This window comes from Ochotona curzoniae, unplaced genomic scaffold, assembly GCF_017591425.1.
Source record: "Ochotona curzoniae isolate NIBS_2020 unplaced genomic scaffold, NIBS_Ocur_1.0 contig_3332, whole genome shotgun sequence".
NCBI classification, from domain to species: domain Eukaryota; kingdom Metazoa; phylum Chordata; class Mammalia; order Lagomorpha; family Ochotonidae; genus Ochotona; species Ochotona curzoniae.
In genome coordinates this window covers 7,716,905-7,737,328 of record NW_024465816.1, presented here as the reverse complement: position 1 = coordinate 7,737,328, position 20,424 = coordinate 7,716,905, and the positions used below count along the sequence as shown (strand labels likewise).

Genomic DNA, 20,424 nt, shown 5'->3' with positions numbered 1-20,424 from the left:
AGCAGTCAAGGATGGCCCAAAGCCTTGGGACTCTGTGCCCACGTGGGAGACCCAGAAGAAGCTCCTGGCTCCTGGCTTCGGATCAGCTCAACTCTGGCTGTAACAGTCACTTGGGGAAGTGAATCAATGGATAGAAGATCTTCTCTGTCTTTCTCCTCTCTGCATATCCCACTTTCCAATAAAAATAAATAAATCTTTAAAAAAGAGACACTGTTTAATAATCCATCAGAGTGGCCAATGTTGTGGTGCAGAGTTAAGCCACTATTCGTGGTGATGGCATCCCCTATAACAGAGCTGGTTCAAGTCCCAGCTGCCTACTTCTGATCCAGCTTCTTCCTGCCAATGGGCCTGGGAAGGCAGAGGAATAGGGCCTAACACTTGGGCCCTGCCACCCCACACAGGGGACCTAGACAGAGTTCCTTGTTTCTTGACTTTGGGCTGGCCCAGTCTTGGCTTCTGCTGCCATTTAGGGGAGTGAATCAGCAAATGGAAGACCTCTTTGTCACTGTCTTTTGAATAAGTAAATAATATATTTTTAAAAAATAATGCTGTAAACATTGTGTTCAATCTTCTATGCTTGTCATCTTTTTTTGAAATTTTTAAAAAATTTATTTAAAAGGTAGAGTTGTAAAGAGAGGACACAGAGAGAGAGAGAGAGAGGTGTCTTTCATTTGCAGGTTTACTTCTCAAATAGCTTCAATGGCTGGAGCTGGGCCAATCTGAAGCCAGGAACCAGGAACTTCTGGGTCTCCCGGTGGGCGTAGCGGTCCAAGGATTTAGGCCATTCGTCACTGCCTTCCCAGGCCCATTAGCAGGAAGAAGCTGGATCAGAAGTGAAGTAGCTGGGACTGGAACCAGCTCTCTGATAGGGAATGCTATGATCTCAAGCAGTGGTTTAACCCACTGCACCACAACACTGGCCATCAGCAGAGAGCTGGATGGGAAGTGGAACAGCTGGGACTCAAGCTGACACCTACATGGGATGCTGGTGTCGAATGTGGAGGTTTCACCTCCTGTGCCATGGCACCAGCCTCATGCTTGTTGTCTGAATGTTTACACAGTAGGATCACAAAAATACACACACACACACAAAAAGAAAACACAGAACAAACACAGAACAAAACCTGCAATTCCATAGTGGTAAATGGACACTGAATCTGGGCTAAACACAGGGCTTTCCCCTCAAACAAAGTTAATGATAGGGTTCCGTGAAGGAACTAGACAGCTACTTGTGGAAAGCTGATTACAATGGGCCTTTTCATAACACAGGGGGCCAGGCTTGGTCCTTCCTGGAACAACCACTCAGGCTGGTCTTGGTTTCCTTAGCTGTCAGGCCACTCCGGAGCTTACTGTCAGCGCAGGGACTGATACGGCGTGTCACATAACACCACTCAGCCCCAGGATGCCATGGTCCAGGGACTCATGACAAGGAAACTGTGGAGGCTGCTTCGAGTCACCCCTGGCAGTCATGCTGCCTGGATGGGCATCACTGCCGATGCTCACCCACTCCCACAGTGCCCAGCTCCTGAAACCATCTGTCAACATGGTCGTGGCTGCATGACACTCTTGCAACATCTTGCCTTTCCAGCCAGAAACTCTACTCTGTCAAAACTGCATTTAGTCCCCCAAGGGGGAAGTACTTACGCCGGGGCCCACAGCCTGGGCGCCCTGAATTAGAACAGCATTTGGCAATTTTAGCCTCCTCCTGCCACTGGGGAAATAAATGAGTGTCCAAGCAAAACGTGGGTGGCTTTTTGTGGTTATGGCCACCACTGTTTCTTCTTAGCTGGACGCACGCAAGCCCACAAGTTCATCTCCCTTCCTCTGCCTTGGTCCCCAACCCCGTCTATCCTCTCTGAAGCATGAATCAGAACAAATCACCTGCAGCTACCAATGGTTTCCCGCTGCACTTAGAATAACCCCAGCTCCTCCTGCTGACCTGCCACGTCCTTTCTGTCCAGCCACAGGCTGCCTTCCAGACCGCTCCTAATTGATCCCTTCCTTTCGGGCCCTCTGGCCTCCTCGCTGAACCTCAGAGACACAATGAGTTCCTGCCAGTCTTGGGGCATCAGACATGTTCCTCCCACGGACACTTCTCCTCCCCCGGATCTCTGCCTCATTGCCTCCTACTCATCTTTCAAGTGTGCACTCGACAAACCTTGGACAAGCTGCCTGCTCCTTCCTCCTACACTCTCTACCACCTTACCCACGTTCAGCTCCTTTAGACCATCACTGGTGCCTTAGATAATCCTAAGTATGGACCTGCAGAATCTGTTCAAATGCTGGAAGGTATAATGGTCTCTTGGGGCCTTCAAGGATTGGTTCCTGAACTCCTTCAAGGTACCAAAGTCTGAGCATGCTCAAGTCCCTTCCATAAAACGGTATTGTGATAGCAGGACTTGGCTTAATAGGGAAGACGTCTGTACCTCCTACCGGAGGACCTCGGCTCAGCACTGACTCCAGCTCCCAGTCCCAGCTTCCTGCTAATACTGACCCTGGCAAACAGCAGGGTCAGCTTAAGTCACTGGGTCTCTGCCACCCGTGGGGGCAATCTGCCTTGTCCAGCCTGGCACTAGATATCACAAGATTTTAAGGAGTGAACCAGTGAATGCAAGCTCCTTCTCTTAAGTAATTTTTTAATGGAACATTACTCACATAGAACTTGCATATATCCTTTTGTAGCCTTTAATCTCTCAGTTACCCATAACACCTAATAACACCACAGAAATAGCAGATGATCTTACTTAGGAAATGACGAACCCAAAAAAAAAAGTCTGTATGTTTAGTACAGAGGCATTTTTTTTTCTCCAATATTTCCTTCCCCTTTTTTTCCCCTCTAAAGATTTACTTTGTTTATTTGAAAGGCAGAGTTATAGGGAGGGAGAGAGAGATCTTCCACCTACTGGTTCACTCCCCAAAAGCCTGCAGCCATTTTGGCTGGGTGAGGCTGAAGCCAGGAAACAGGAACTTTATCCAGGTCTCCCACTTGAGTGGCAGGAACCTCACTCAGCATTTGGGCCAACTTCCACTGTATTCCCAGACTCACTAGCAGGGAACTGGATTAGAAACAGCGCAACCAGGACTTGAACGCTTACATGGGATGTCAGGGTCACAGGCAAAGACTGCACCCTCTGTGCCACAGCGCTGGCCCAACTGTCCCAGTATTTCAGTCTTTGGGTGTGGAACTAGTCTGGGTTCACAGCTGTTGCTCCACTCATTTTTGCAGCTTGATTTTTGACTACTAGAAAGGCATCTATGGCTATGTCAGCAAGTAAGACCAGGAGCAGCTCAGAAACCTACAGAATGAAGATTTGTGCTGCTCAGCTAGCAAAGATCCCTGTCAGGGAAGGCTGTGGAAGAGGCCAGAGGATCAGGCAACGTGAATGCCATAAGCAGAGAGAAAACAACATGCTCTAAGTGGAAATTAGCTTCAGCACCCTCAAAGGCTTGGCCCCACAGCGAGGGATGCTAAGCTGAATAGCAGACCAGCATCCATGGCCTTGCCACCAGAAGTCAAAGAGAGGATTCCCTTCAGAATGGTGCCTACAAGCGCATAGGATTTTACTTGTCTTCCTTGTCCGTCCTTTTCCCTTTCCCCATCACTGGCTCAGACACACCTCTGGTTGTCAGCACAGTAAGGCACTGTGTGGGCCAGAGGCGACTTACCAGGCAGAGAATCTAGACATGGAGTTGCCTACTTTACTGACAAAATAGGGGTTGTGTCTCTCCAATAAGAACACACAGACATGCAGAACCCACACAGAATCTATTTCTCCATTTTGTTTATTTCCTTATCATTGCTTCAAAAAGATAGAGCCACAGAGATCCTCCATCAGCTGCTTCACTCCTCCAACGTCTGCAACAGCCGGAGTTCGGCCCACCACCTGGAACACAGCCTGGGTCTGCTATGTGGGGTGGGAGAGACACCATCTGCTGCCCCCCAGGGTGCACATTAGCATGAAGCTGGACCAGAAGCAGGGGAGCCAGGACTGGAAGCGGGCACTCCACTTGGGATGTGGGCACCGCAAGCAGCGACGTTCCCACCCCATCAAGGAATCATTTTTGAGGCTGCATTTCCCTCTGTCATCGCTGTGGTTGGTCCTGAGCCATATGAGACGCAAGAGTCTCGAGCGATGATTTCACCACTGTGCCACACATCCAGCCCTCTGTTCTTTCCCAAGACCACCTGGGTTTCTTTTGGGAGAACAACCTACACTCCACTGCACTCAGCCACATGAGCTCATGCACCTGCTTCCAAACACGGACTCCTTCTCTGTGTTCCAGATCCAAGAGGCGGCAGAGATGCACCTAAGCGCCTCTGTCCTGGGCCTCAGACTCGTGGGGGAGTGCTGGCCTTCTCTCGTCCTCACGGCCAGTCCTCCACACAAATCTCCTTCTCAGCCCCTAAGAGCAGTCCTGACCGCTATACTGTCCCAACTTGGCTTGGCAGCCACCTTATCCGCTCTGGGAACACCCAACACCCTTCCAAACCATTCTCTAGGCAGAGACAGTTTGCTGTTTGTCAACAAAAGAACCCCCAAATTAAAAATTATATACATGTTTTATATATGTTTTATATATATATTCCATATATATATTTATTTATTAAAAACAAAACAATGTTCCAGAAAGCACAACATGGAGCCATCTGCATGTGTGTGAGCCTGGAGAGGCTCTCTATTCTCTCATAACCCTGCTGACACCACTGTCCCTTGTGGTCATCTGGGGAGTGAACCAGCGGATCTTAGTCTGGCTTTCCTTCGATTTTCAAGTAAATAAATCTTTTTTTGTTTTGTTTTAAATGTACAAAAAGCAAAACAGAGATCCGGAAAATACATCCGCTAACCAAATATGCCCGAGCCTGCCAGGAGGAAAGGGAGGCCTAGAACAGAAAGAGGAACAGCCCTGCGACACTGCCATCTCAGAGTTCTGGTCAGGCTTGGCTCTCCACCTGCAGGAAGTTGGGCGTGTAGACACAAGAGCAGCCAACTTGTCAGACTCCTCCGCGCACCCACCCCTGATGGTACCTTCCTCCCACAGTCCGGCCCTTGGCCTGTCAAGAGGCAGAAAGCTGTGGGAGCCTCTGTGTGCCTCAGGCTACCTGGCAATGGCCACTCAGACGTCTCCTGTAGTTTCTGCAAGGGCAAGGGCCCTGTGAGACTCACTGTTGGACGCTCGCATCTGCCGCCGGCGTCCCACGCGGTCCAGTCCGATGGGGGTGCTCTGGGAAAAGGCGAAGGGCCGGAGCCGGGCCGACACGGCCTTGTAGGGCGGCACCTGATGCGTAGGCACCGGCGGCCTGGCTGTTGGCTGCAAAAGCAAAGCAAACGGTTGTGAGGAGGCGCCAGGAAGTCACAGCTCCTGCAAGCATCACACTCGCAACATTCTCACCTCGGAGCCACTCATAGTTGTGACACAGTTTCTCCAGATCCTGCCGAGAGCTGTGAGCGTGCTGAGGCTTGGGCAGCTGTTAGCGATGGTAATCTACACAGCGGCTCGTGCCTCCAGCATCGCTTGTCAGCAACAGGCAGCACTTGGGGAGGGCACGGCATCCCAAGGAAGGGGGCTCAGCTTGGGAAGGGGAACTGCTCTCACACCCACACAGGGTCCGATGGGCAGGCCCGCCCACCCCCCTGGAGCAGCCTCTGGAAGGAAGCAGGGGCACAGCCAAGTCCCAGCCAGGCTGACAGGTGCACCCTCACCCTCTTTTCACCCACCCCTGCAGAGCCTCCACCGCCACGTGGGGGAACAGTTTCTACTTGCCTAAACTAACAGCTGAGCTCCACCTAAAAGAGCTGGCTGCTCACATACTGCCCCAGGATTGTGGATGATACCCTTCTGATTGTCCATATAACTGTATCTTTAGCACTCAGCTTCCAGGTTCATTTGGTTCTGGGTTTCCTTGGGACTTTAAAATCCAACTCCCCCAATAAGGGAACAGCACGGAGAAGTAATTTCAAACTGCTTTAGGTCTTCCCTCCACTGTGTCATAACACTAGATTGCATTTTGTTTTAGTTCTGAATTATGTCCTAGCAGGTAGCAGAATCTTCCAATATTCCTGAAGATTGCATGGTGTCTTCAACTTCATCTGTTTTTACTTTAAAAATGCAAACGCAGTGGAATTGAATGAGAGTTGTTGAATGCTTGCTATGGACAAGGCATCGTGTTGGGGCTCATGGGGAAAGGGGATGCATGCCATCCCAGGCTCATACAAGGCTGCCCCTTTTAAGGGAATATACAGCACCAGCCAGCAGGATTGAAAAATTCAACAGAGCACACATACTTCCCGAATGCTGCTCTGTGAACATCTGCCTGCGGCCAGGGTGTTAGCACCAACGTCTCCGGGACAGACCATTTAAAATTAAGTGGTTTGTTTCCTCCAACTGCAGAGGAATAAGTCCTTGTTGAACAACTAAAATATACCGAGGGATCAATAGTAAGTGTTTACTGTCAAACCAGCTGCAAAGATGCAACTCAAAAACATAGTCCCCCCAAAATAGTCGCTTTCCCCCTTTCTTTTTCCTTTTCTTTACATTTTAACAATGATGGACAGTACTTTCTTTTTAAAGATTTTTTTTTTTCCTTTCCAGGAAGCTCATGAGAGATACCCTTCTCACCTCCCCCAGGTTAAGACCTGGGAGAGTTGAGGAACAAGCAGCAAACTAGATTCACCCATTGGAGATCCCAGGCAAGAGAGATTAGTAAGAGGGGTCCAGATGTGAGGAGTTAGTCTGCAGACAGGCACGTGTTTCAGGTCAGACAGAAGAGGCTGTGAGCAGCGGCGTGAGCGCGTCATCCTCCAGGAAGGGAGAAAAAAGCAAAGGCAGCTTCCTGTTTAGCGCGCGTGGCAGGAGAACAAAGCCCAGGAAGCTGGAGGGGCTCGCTGGTGGGAGCCCACCAGGTCTTACTTGTGTGAGAAGATTCTCGATTTCCTCTGTCTGGTTGTTCCCATAGAAGCTGACCCCTCCTATCACGGAAATGGGGCGCCTTCTCCGGGCGCCCTTGGCGTGGGCCGCTGGAGCGCTCTGGTCTGCAGGCCTGGAGGAGGTCACGCTGGCTGCGCCGTCCCCATCCACACAGTCCTCACCCTGGGGGCTCGCAGCGACCGCGTCTTCGGGGATGGACGAGCTTCGGCTGGCCAGCTGGCCATAGTCGGAGAGCGGCCTCGGCCGGGAGCGCCTCCCGGAGCCCCAGCGCCGCCGGGGGACTCTCTGAGCATCCGGCTTTTCCTCATCCTGGGATGAACCTCGCCTCCAGCTGTCATCAGTAACAACCTTTTCAAAGGCGAACAAGTTAGGTGAGCTCCAATATCTAGGAAGGTATCAGCAAAGAACAGATCCCCCCATCCCCCTCCTTGGCTTTCTCTATTTCCTTTTTTTATTTACAGCAGTTATTTGTGTAATAGAAAGCCAAGGCACAAACAACATAATGGACCAACGTAACCATTTCGGGCTGAGTTAAAATCATAAATTATGGCAACTGGTGAGTGACGATGATGCGCGTCAATAAAAGCTGATGGGAAAGTAAGTGAGTTAATCAAATGAGCTTGCAGCTACGGGCGGCATCTCCCTCCAAACGCATAACCATAGCTTGCAGGGCCAGCAGGCCTGCCAGGAGAAAGAATCAACGTGTAATGCTACCCATCGCTGCACCGAGGTGTCTTCTTTCAATACTGTGTACAACTTAAAAATAGAAGGCACCTTAAGCAGATTAAGTCCAGAGCTATAGGACCCAACAATGCGAAGCTGGGACCTGGGGCTTGAGCAGACAGCCTTGAAGCAGCAATGTGATGGGGTTGAGCAATGGGCTAGGGTTCAGACAGCTCCGGCTTCCCACTGGCTGCAGGAGCTTGGGCAAGGCACAGCTCACCTCCCTGGGTCCCGGATTTTGCACCGAACAATCCCACAGCCCAAGAGTGTATGATGATCCTACACGAGGCAAATTGTCTCGTTTTTTCAAATAATCTCAGAGGCAACACGATGGCCAATCCTGAGGCTTAGAATGGGGCAGACTTGTGCGTCCCAGCCCTAAGCTAGCTCTGTAGCCCCAGGCAAGTGGCTTACATCCTGTGCCTTGGTTCTGCAGCTGTTCAGGTTGGGGACAGGCTTGTCTAAGTACAGTGCAATCACAGCAAAGGTATGATAGCTGAGGTTCATTTCCACTTTCAAAAGACTGGGCCAGGGGAGCCGGGGCTGGGTTCCTGCCATCCGCGTGGGAGCCCCGGCTTGAGTTATCAGTTCCCACAGGAAAGTACAGAGACCCGTGGCACCAGAGGCCGTCACAGGCACAGCAAGGCGCCGGAGAGGCAGTCTGGGTGGTTGCAGTTCCTCCCCTCATTCCTGATTTAACAATATAAACAAACAAAACAAAAAGTTGTCAGGCCACAGGTACAGGAAGGACAATCAGGATAACCATGGAGACAGAATGTGTACAGCGGCAGGACAGGCAGGAAGGGCACCTGCAGGTGGCCCTGGCTGGGCGTGGCCAAGGCCCGAGAAGCCACGCCTCCTGTCCATAACAGAGATCTGCAACTCAGCTTTCTGATTTCCAGTCCTATGTGTTCAATCATTCCCTAAGCCAGCATTCCACATCCACGAGTTCCGCATGTGTGGATCAAAGCTATCCAGAGAACTCAGATGTCTCAACAAAAACACATCGAAGTAAATTAAGTAAAAATTGGAAAATATTTGGAAAAAATAACTATTGAACATAGACTGTTTTCTTGTCTTTATTTCTCCAACCAATATAAAAAGCCAACTACTCACACAGGGCTAGGTAGCATAAGTAATCGAGAGGTGCCGTAAGCCGTATAGTGTGTATAGAAGGCTGTAAGTTTACATGAGGGACAAGTAACCAAGGACTGGTATCCCCAGGGACCCTGGAACCAAGCCCCGTGAACACTAGGGAACATGATAAAAGCTGATTAAGACACAAGGAAGTGGGAGAGATTTAAAGACATTCTGCTCCAATCCACTCATTTTTCAAACTAAGAAGACGACGTCCTGAAGAAGAGAGCTAACTAACTTGCCTAGGGAGACACAGCCAGTTGCTGGTGACAGCGACTGGAGACAGCTGGCCTGCCGGTGGCAGTTCAGAGCTGCCCCCAGCACACACACAAACCCTGGTGAGGCCCCAGAAACCTCCACTCACCCTGCCATCTTATCTACCAATTGCCAGGGCCTGAAGGAGCCTGCAGTATGTCTCTGTGATACGCAAATTCTTTTGAGCTGAAGCACTTGAGAACAAGCTTTGTCCGCATACCCTCTGAACTCGGCTATCTGCCTAGAAGCAGGGCCTTCCAAGATCTCCACCATCCTGAATCCTCTCCTGGGAGTTTCCTGGGGCCAGGAGGAGAGGAGGGGCCCTTGGGGAACACTAAGGCAAAGCTCCCCCATCTTCACTTCCTCCCCTAAGCCCCATTCATTTACCTGCCCTGAAAGTTCTAAGTTCCCTTCTCTGCTGTCCCTTCCACTAAGAAGATGGTACACAACCCTCAAATTCTATGTTTTGAGTCACACTGCCTGTGGACACACACACACACACACACACACACACACACTCACTCTCTCTCTCTCTCTCACACACACACACACAAACTTGTCTTTTCCTTTGCTAATTGTCATTTTTCAGTTATCACAGCTCCCCAAGAACTGTACCTCCATGGTAAAGCAGCAAATCATAGAACACTTCATATTTTCTACACTACCTGTGAAACAGATTATTACAGATGACTTAAATAAGTGGTTACATCAAATAGCACAGACAACTTGAGTACACGGTGAGAAAACTTTGGTTTCTACGATCAGAATGCATGGAGGTCCAGAAGCAGCGTGCTAGAACAAGCACAGCAAAATGACAAGCGGGGGGGAGTCTAACTGCTCGCAGACTTAGACACAGTGATTTGCTTTTCATTTCTTTTTCCTTTTTGCCATTATACAACCTGTAGCTTGCTTCCCCCTCCCCCTACCAGCTGATGCTGAAATGCGGAAGTACCCCAGAGGCGACCCAGGCTGGGTAAGGTAGGTATGCCCCCCAGAGAAGCCACACGCAGCTGGGGACCAAGCAGGGAACCAGTCCTGTAACACATCAGGCCTCAGCATCAGCGACTGCCCCTGCCCCGGAACACCTGCCAAACCTCCAAGTTCCGTATTTACAGAGTCCTGCCAAGGACACGCAAGGAGAAAACACCTTCCATAAAGAGCCCTGAATGATCTAAGGATTACAAAACTCACTTGACAGGGAAATCCTGAGAGCTGAAACGTCCATTTCATTCTTTGTGAAAGCAGAGAGAGAGGGAAAAGGCAGGAGGGGGTGAGGGCAGGGGACCCTTTGGATGATCAGCTACTCCAGCAGAAGAAGGGAGTTAGCCCGTTTATCAAATAAACCTGAACGGATATCCTGAAACTAAGGTTTTGGGGGAAAAACTTCAACTACTGTCTGTGGTTCTCTTGACCTTCACACACTGCCCGCCCCCGCCCCCATATACACATAGTCAGCCTCCACTCCGTGTTGAACCTACCTGGGACTCGGCCACGGGCAGCGGCGCCCCACAGACACACTGCAGGAACAGGCAGTGCACCATGTCCATTGCTCTCAGGAGTCTCCCCTGCCTTTCAAACCCCACAGTCAGGGCCCTGCGTGGCCATCCCGGAGCCCCAACCTCGTCCAACCCAGCAATCTTGGCTCCAGGCCACTCTGGGCTCTGGGAACTTCAGTGGCTAATTCACACCCAAGTCATAAACGTTTGTAAACAGACTTTTTGGTGGAGTCACTGGTTTCTTTAACTCTTGATTTTCTGGGTGTGTTCGGGCACTTTTCCCTGGTCAGTATGGCCGATTTTCTTCCTCTAGGAGATTTCTTTGTTCATTTTACAAAAATAGGGAGCCAGGAGAGACTAGACATCCCTGGTTAGACCCTTCAAGCCATTTAAAAAACAAAACAAAACATAGACAAGCAGATAATTTACCCAAGGAGGAAGAAAAGAAAAAAGTTCATATAAATAATTGGATTTCCCATCTATGCACTCAGAAGCCTGACCTACAGTCCGTATAAAGGAGCAAAGCGCAAGTGTTACGGGGTAAATTGTGTTCACTGGTAAAAACAGGAGGAAATCTTTGCCTGGGGTACCCATGAGTATGGTTTTATTTGGAGACTGGGTCTTTGCAGTTGTAATCAGGTGAAAATGCAGTCACCCTGGATCAGGTGGTCCCTAACTCAACAGCTGGGGTCCTTGTACACTAAGAGAGAAGTAGACACAGACCAGCACAAAAGGAGGAAAGCCAGGAGAGCAGCGGTGGGGTGGGAGGTGGGGGGCAGAGCCCAGGGACAAGGTGGTGGCCGGCAGCCACCTGCAGCTGGAACAGGTGGCAGATCCTCCCGTGAGGCCCCGCAGACACCTGCAACTGACTGACACTGCTGTCCTCGAGACCCACGAGGGAACCAAACACGGAGTGTCCTGAGCAACAGCCCTGGGAAATGATGCATTCGTTCCAAGAGGCGATTCAGAAGAAAATGCTACCAGCCAGGAAATTTAAATATGCCTTGTGAAGAAGATTTGGGGGGAGGGGGAAGGAAGGCAAAGAGACTCAGAAGGACCTTGGGGTTTCTGAAGATGCATATTAATAAGCTGTCCGCCCTGACCGACCCAAAGCTCCAGGGTCCTAGATCATGTAAGGTTTCAGGAACGGTTACAGCAAGGGAAGGGCGGGAACCCATTGGCGCATGAATGCAGAGAGGGCTACAACAAGGATGGCAAGGAGAGCTGTGATTTCTGAACACTTGCAGCATGCTCACAAGGTGTGCATTACCTCGCTTAACCTTCACTATCACGCCAGGAGGCAAGCAGGTACTGTTCACTCCAGCTGATAGAAACACTGCAGCTAAAACAAACATAAACGGCTAGCTCCCTTACACGGAACCAGAAAGGGGAGGGGCTTCTCCACCTGCCTGATTTAAAAACTCCCGCCCTTTCTGTTGCCAGGCACGTTCTTTGGCATACACATGTGCAGAAGGCAGATGGCACCCGGTGGCATTCCTGCAGAAGAAGGCGAGGGGTGGGGGTGTTTGTGGAGGAGAGGCCAGGAAGTGACAAAAAGGTGCTCAGGGCAGTCAGGTAAAACCCTACAGATATCTTCCCAGAATCACATGTTTAAATGTGTGAAATGAATTAGGACCCCAAGGGATGCCTGTCCTTCATCCCCTGTGCCACACACCTGCTCCTGCCACTTTGGTGCAAGAAACCAAGGCTAAATTCTCCGCACGATTTATTTTTCAAGAAAGAAAATGAGAGGATGTTAGTGAATATTCTATGATATCAGTTCTATGTTTTTTCTAGTTACATCATAAACTGTATTTTCTCTCTGTGAGAGACAGAGAGGCCTTCTGTCTGCTGATTCGCTTCCCAGATGGCTGTAACAGTAGGAGCTATCCAGCTAGCTAGCCATCCATCTAGTCCTTCCACAGGGGTGGCAGCAGGGGCTCCAGCGCCTTAGCCATGGCCGCTGCTCATGAACAGCGGGCTGGATGGGAAGCAGAGCAGCCAGGACTCCAACTTGTCACACTGACACAGGACATGTCCCGAGTGGCAGCCTTATCCTGTGTGCCACGGCGTTCACTCCTCACAAACTTTAGACAGCTCAATATACAGAGCCTTAATACGACATCGTACACAATTTATAGCTGATAATAAATGATTGGCAATGAGAGAATGCCCATCTGCTTTCCAAACGCCTACCATGTTCCCAAAGCCAGGACCAATATACACTGTCCAGGTTTCATGTGTGGGTAGCAGAAACACAACTAAAACCATCACCTGTTAATGGCGCACATTAGCAGCGCGTTGGGATTTGGGAGGCAAGATGAGACTCCAGCCCGGACACAAAGAAATGTGGGAAGTGCATCTCCCAACTGAGTGGCCTCACTGCTGCATCCAGGGTCCAAACCTTGCACGGTGATTTCCAAGCAAGCTGGCTCACAGGCTTGTGCTTCTGTCTTCCCCTACCTTATTGTTTTTAAAGCAAAAATCCTATTTAGTGACATTTCACTAGTGAAAAATTATTCTAGAAATGAGCTGTTGGAAAGGTAGAAATCTATGTGTATGTTTAACTTTCTTTTAAAGTTTACAAGTTTTGAAACCATCCCAGAGGTTGTTTTCAAGCTTACAGAATCCCATGACTTGTCAAATGTTGCCTACCCATTCAGAAATACTGTAAAACTTTCCACTGGAAAAGAAGCATCACTCAGTAGTCAGAAGCACTTGCTCTTTTCAAAGCAAGTGGAAATTCATTTTCAAAAATCAGAAAATTGTTCCATTGTTCAAGTAAAAAGCTACTTTCATATTTACACTCATGATCTGAATTTTTATGATTTAAGAGTCCTGCAAGAGATTCTTTTCCTCTTTAGGATTTTTTCTCCTGCAGGGAGAAACAAACAAAACAAAGACATAAAAACCCCAGAAAAAAAACCCTAAAACTTACATAGAAGTTGGCTCCAGATAGCTCCAGATAGCCTTATCTTCGTTAATTCAAATTGCTAACATAAAATGATGCAGCATTTTCATAAACCCTAATCATATCCATATGCTTTAAATCAGATTACTTATAACCCTAATGTGATGTCATTGCTATGTAAACATGTGGTAGACTGTACACATGTTTTTTCGTGACAAGAAAAAAACATATTCAGTACAGATGTAATTTTTAACCACATAGTTTTAATCTATGCTTTGTCAAGCCAAAAAGACTCGGTACCTGTGCATATGATAACCAACTGTAACTCCCTTCTCACTGCACAAAAAAGCACTCCAAGAGGGAGACCAGCTATTGCACATCTACCCCAGGGCATCTTATAAAAACACAGATGGTCATGGCAGAGTGTAACAAAAGGCTAAATGCAGAAGAAAGGTACACATTAAAGCATAAAGAGCATCTGAAAATGATCTTGGTCACAACAATTGCGATTTTGTGATTGAACTTCTAGAACTTCCTTGCCATAGAGAATGACTGAGAGCTTAGTGGAGTAGCAGACAACTTTCACTTTCTGTGGCATAAAAACCATGAGCAGTCCAACAAAAGAAGTCTATATGGAAAACAACAAACAAAATTAACTCTCACGTATTATTAAAGATCACTATAAATGGAACATCTCCTTAAAAATAAGGGCCAGAAATCCTAAAACTTCTAAAATATAACCTTAGGAGAAAACTGCTGTGACCTTGGCACGGGCAAAGATTTCTCAGCTCTGACACCAAACTCACACAGAACTGGTGACTGGATTTTCAACAATACTGGAAACTTCTGTTCCTTGAAATCCATTATTCAAAAAAACGAAAAGCCCAGCAAGCCTGTGAGGCAAAGAATGGGTGATGGTGAAATCCACACTGTCCCACTTGGCAGAGGAATCCCGCCAAAGCGTTGCTGTGCGTGTGAGAGCTCTTTCTGGAAGAGACTTGCACGGGAATCCGTGTCCCGAGGAAAGATGTCCTATGTCCCAAGTGAGGGCAGACAGGCGACATCCAACCCAGCAAGGCACAGAGAGAACAAGAGACGCAGGAAGTGGAATTCCCTCCTCTGCAGCTGGGACCTTGGCCTTGTCCCAGGATTGGGAATACCCAGCTCCTGGTTCTGGGCCATCGGCCTCCAGTACTTTCACCTGCGTTCCACTCCCCCGTGACTGTCTCACACCCCTAGACTCACACTGGCTCTTCTACACACATTGGGTGTGCAGCTGGCAGGTGGCCGATTGTGACGTGCAGCCTCCATGATTGCATCACCCAATTCTTATAATAAACCTCAACTATCCTTGCATCTGCCTGTCTGTCTGTTTATTGGTTCAGTTCCTCTGGGGATCCTGGTATATCACAAGGATGATAAAGAATCTACAACCACAATAGAATAAGGAAATCCACATTTCCTAAGAAGACAAAGGATGCAACAAAATTATGAGTTAAAAATTTGAACAGACGCTTCACCAAGTAAGATAGGCGCGTTACTAAGAAGCACTTGAAAAGATACTCAACTTCAGTAGTCATTAAGGAAAGGCAAACCAAGACCCAAATGAAACATGACAATACATCATGAAGGGCTAGAGTTTGTAATATTGCTAGTGCTAATTAAAAGCAAGGATGTGTAGATGGAATCCGTAGGCCCTGCAGGGGAGAATCTAAAAGAAAGTACAGTCATTCAGGAAACTAATTTTTAAAATTAATTTATTTTTATTGGAAAGGCAGATTTATAGAGATTTACAGAGCAGAGAGAAAGATCTCCCATCCACCGGTGTACTCCCCAAATGGCTGCAACGGTCAGAGCTGAGCCAGTTTGAAGCCATGAGCCAGGAGCCTTCTTAGCATCTCCCATGTGGGTGCTGGGTCCCAAGAGTTTGGATCATCCTCTACTGCTTTCCCAGGCCACAAGCAGGGAGCTGGATCTGAAGTGGAGTGGCCAGGACACACGCCTGCACTCATATGGGATGTTGGCACTGGTAGGCAGAGGATTAGCCACTTCAGCCATTGCATCAAGCCCAGAAAATACTTTTTGGATAACTCAAACAAACAAGCAAAAACAAAAGCCAGTTATCACATGACCCAGCAATTCCATTCCAAGGTTATCTACCTGAGATAAATGAATCATATAGCTTTTCAAGGACTGCACTATTATTCCTAAGAACCCAAAGATGCAAACTCAGTATACATCAACTGAATGGATAAGCAAAATGCAGTCTACCTACACAAGACAGTGTTCAGCCAGGAAAGGGAACAAAGCACTGACGACACATTCTGAACCTCGGAAGCAACAGGCTCAGAGAACGCAAAAGGCAGGATTCTGTCTCCATGAAATGTCCGAAAGGTAAACGCCATGGATCCGGGGCTGGGACTGAAAACAGGAAGGGACTGAAAATGGACAGGAGGTTTCCTTCCGTGGCGGTAAAAGGCTTTAAAACCAGCAGTAACACCTGTACAACATGAATTTACACAGGCTCCTGATCATTTACTTAACAAAAAGGATGGAGGCATCAGGCAGATCAACGGTTGCCTGGTCTTGGATGGGAGCAGGGGGCCTGTTCACGGTGATGGAAGTGTTTGTCCTTGGCATATTCCTAAAATGAATTAAGCGGTGTATTTACAATGGATGGATTTGTTGTGGAATTTATACCTCTTAGACTGCTGCGAAAATCTTGGGCGGACTTTCTGGGGATCACTGCCTTTATTTCCATCCATACACATCATCTTCTGTTTGTGGATCATCTCTACACACCAGAATGCTTCATATCTCACTCTGGCCAACGGGCAACCTCATGGGTAATGTATAGGGATGGGTATTTGGCATAATGGTTAAATCACCACTTGCGACTCCTGCATCCATGGCGAAGTTCTGGGTGTATGCTCCTGCACCTCTGCTTCCAATCCATCATCCTGCTAATGTGCACCCTGGGACACAGCAGCTGACGCCTCACGCGGTTGGGTCCCTTCCCACATGTGGGAGACTGTGTTTGAGTTCCGGGCTCCTGGTCTCAGCCCTGGCTGCCGTGAGCATTTGGGGAGTGACCTGCAGATGGAAGCTCTTTGCCTGTTAAATAAAAAAGAATGATGCCTCGATAACTCATAGTCTAAACTGTGTTGTGGATCTGATTCATAAGCACCTTCGAGCTTTCATTATTTATGCACTATCATCTATCACCACTGTAAAACTCCACAGTCCATTCAAACTCAAAGTAGGTCTGATGTTAGCCTCTGTTTACCAGCGGGAATATTCAGGAATCCTCCTCCCCAGCCTTAGCCCCAGGGTCAGTGTTGTGGCACAACCCACCATTCCAGCACCCCATATGAATGCCCACTGGAGTCCTGGCTGCTCCATTTCCAATCCAGCTCTCTGCTAATGGGCCCAAGAAAGCAGTGAAGATGGCCCCAGTGCTTGGGCCATGGCCCCCAGTGCTCTTGGGGACCCTAGTCTCCCGGGATTGCGGCCAGCCCCGGCCACTGTGGCTACTTTGAGGAGTGAACCAGTAGATGAAAGATTGCTGTCTGTCTCTTCCTCTCCCCATAAACTCTGTCTTTCAAATAAATGAAGGAGTGAATGAATAAATAAATGAATAAATAAATCAATAAATCAATATTCATGGATCCTTCCCTTTTTCTTTCCAGGAGAACCTGTTGGTGGCTTGTTTGCCTATTGATATGCCAATGCAAGAGATCTTCCAATCTCCCATCATATTTGATCTCTTTGTCCCACCAATATCCAAACACAAATTTAAACCTCCCCATTTGAGCCTGATGTGTAGCATAGCGGCTAAAGTCCTCACCTATACTACGCCGGGATCCCATATGGGTGCCGGTTCTAAACCCAGCGGTCCTGCTTCCCATCCAGCTCCCTGCCTGTGGCCTGGGAAAGCAGTCAAAGATGGCCCAAGGTCTTGGGACCCTGCATCCGAGTGGGAGACCTTGAGGAAGCTCCTGGCTCCTGGCTTCAGATTGGCTCAGCTCCAGTTGTTACGGCCACTTGGGGAGTGAATCAGTGGACACAAGATCTTTCTGTCTCCTCCTCTCTGTATATCTGCCTTTCCAATAAAAAGACATAAATATTTAAAAAAATATAATTCCCATTACCTTGGGAGGAGGCACGCAATGGCTGAAGCGGCTGGGTCCTTGCCCACCCATAGGAGACTCAGACTGAGACCCTGGCCTTGGCCAGGCACCTGCTGCTGTGCTCATCTGGGACTGTGGCCCCCTGGGTAGGGGCTCACTCTGCCCCTTCCATAAATGCAAAATCACAAACAAAAAAATCTTTAAATGAAATATTCAATAATTGTGGAACCCCCTCCCGCCATATTCACAGCCTGAGCACACATCTCTAACCCCTGGACACAAGGACTGAGGACATGTCTCTCCAGTGGTCATCCCACCCCAGCCTCGCAATGGCCGACCTCAGCCATGGCCATTCCTGCTGCAATACAGTCTCTGGCTTCCCACTGTCTGCAGGGCAAAGTCCAAACCCACAGGCCCAAGACAGGCTCTCCCCAATCACAGCCTGACCTATCAGACCGACCTTATCACCCACTCCTCCTGCCATGCAACTCCAACCAAGTTAGAGTCAGCACCCTGCAATCCCGAAGAACGGCAGTCACTCCAAGGACACTTGCCTGCCACCTTGGGGCTGAGGGTTGTATGCGCCACTTTGTTTATTTGATTTTTCTATGTTGTTTTTATTTATCCACAAGTGTGTAATCAATAAATTTTTGCATTATTAAAACACCACAAGGTATAACTGAGTTCTTTTTTTTTTAAGATTTATGTATTTTTCTCTAACTTGGAAGTCAGAATCACAGGAAGAGAAGGAAAGACCGAGAGAGAACTCTTCCATCCGCTGGTTCACCCTCCAAAATGGCCACAATAACCAGAGCTGGGCCAGTCTGAAGCTGGGAGCCAGGAGCTCCTTCCGGGTCTCTCACGTGGGTGCAGGGACCCAAGGCCTTAGGACATCCTCCATTGCTTTCCTGAGCATTAGTAAGGACTTGGGTCACAAGCAGAGCAGCCAGTGCCTTTCCAATAAAAATAAATGAGAAGTAAATAAATAAAAATAACGTTTTAAAAAAGTGGAGTAGCTGCACTTAGACCTGATGGGTCTACGGGATGCCTGCCCTGCAGCTGGAGGATTGGCTTGCTATACCACTGTGCCTGACATAATCTTTTTTCTGTAGCCAGAACAACTTCTGGATCTCACGCGATCAGCCTGCTCAACTGTTCCTTTTTCAGGGACACAGATACCACCCCAACATTTTCTGATATCCTTGTTTTTAACTGTTGCTGCCTGCTGAATCAAAGCAGTTGAATTTGAAACTAGGTCAAAGTCATTTCCTTGGAGGACTCATTAATATTTCTGGGGTTGAGATGCTCAACAACCAATACCTGGCCTTATCCAAATCTGTGGGATGTATTTTTCTTTCTTCCTTTTCCTTTTTTTTTTTTTTAAAGATGTATTCTTTTTTTTATTGGAAAGGCAGATTTATAGAGAAGGAGAGACACAGAGAAAGATCTTCCATCTGCTGGTTCATTCCCCCAAAATGGTCCCAATGGCCAGATCTGAGCTAATCTGGAGCCAGGAGCCAGGATCTTCTTCCAGGTCTCCCGCACGCATGCAGGGTCCCCAGGATTTGGCCATCCTCTGCTGCTTTCCCAGGCCACGGGCAGGGAGCTGGACTGGAAGTAGAGCCAGCGCCCATATGGGATCCTCACACTTGGAGGGGGAGGATTAGCCAGTTCAACCACTGCTCCGGGCCCTGGGATATACTTTTCATCCAAGCCATTTCAAATTTCAACCTGAGATCCATTCTTCTGGACAACCACATCGACAAGAAAGTGAGCACAGACAGACCTCCCTGCACCGGCAGCCTCGTGCAGCCCTCTGGACGACGTGTGCTCCCTGACTACAGACGGGGCGCACGACTGCCAGCTCCTTTCCATTTCCCCATTTGTCAATGCAGAGCCTCTTGCTTTTGCTCTCCAACGAAGGGACTGGAGTCTCTGCACGTTCCCCCAGGCCCCTTCCCGGGAACAGTGTGCCCCTTCAGGCAGAGGTCCACATTCTCAGAATGCCAACAGTGCTGTCTGATTCCAGAGAATGAAAGAGATACAGCAGAACAGTGGATCTACTCCTTTTTATTTGAGAGAGAGAGATGTATGCAGATGGGAGAGGGACAGAGAATCAGATCTTACATCCACCGGTTCACTTTCCAACTGGCCAAAGCAATGAGAAACCCGGAGCCAGGAGCTCCACTGGGTGTGCCACGTGAGTGGCAGGCAAGGAGCTGAGGCATCATTGCTACCTCCAGGGGCACGTGAGCGGGGAGCTGGCTTGGATGCAACAGTGGAACTTGAATTCGGGCACTGCAGGCTTAACCGCTGTGCCACAACACTGGGCCCTCACTGTATTTACTCTCCACCAGCACTCTACGCGACAAGAACTTAGCACCATCACTTGCAGGAGTGCAGGAGTTGTAGCAGAGGTGGAGAACTACTGAGCAGCCGAGCTGCAGTGCTGGCCTCCTGCCTTGGAAGGCCATGCCATTCGCGGTGACCCCGGGGGTCCCCAGCTCCACTCCGTTAGATCCGCTTCCGCTCTGCCCCCTCCAGCTCTGGTTGCTTTTCACCTGCAGTTACTAATCCCTGCGTGGTGCTCCCATGGCACTGCGTGTTCTCAGGAGTGGCACTTATCTCAGAGCGCAAACCGCCTGGATGCGTGCCAGTCTACCAATTAGACTATGAACCCACGAGGGGGAGGGAGGGATGGCTGGCGCTCTCTCATTTAACCCTTCGTTTTCTCTATGTCTGGCACACAGCAGGTGTGGACAATGGCGTGACTGTTAGTTGCACGTGGCTGGACCATTCAGTGCTGGCCACTTGTGCGGCTTCCTTACCTCTGCCCTTGCAGTTC

At 48.9% G+C, this 20,424-nt stretch overlaps 1 protein-coding gene across 1 annotated transcript in view; it reads right to left on the bottom strand.

Annotated features, from left to right (window-relative positions):
- The window catches only part of SPATA13 (spermatogenesis associated 13), a 128,373-nt gene that overhangs the window by 46,493 nt on the left and 61,456 nt on the right, over positions 1–20,424 (bottom strand). Inside the window, exons 3-4 of the mRNA XM_040979876.1 lie at positions 6,910–7,275; positions 5,166–5,310 (exon numbers count right to left, since the gene is read on the bottom strand). Of these exons, the coding sequence (XP_040835810.1) occupies positions 5,166–5,310; positions 6,910–7,275 (511 nt within the window). The remainder of the gene's footprint in view (positions 1–5,165; positions 5,311–6,909; positions 7,276–20,424) is intronic.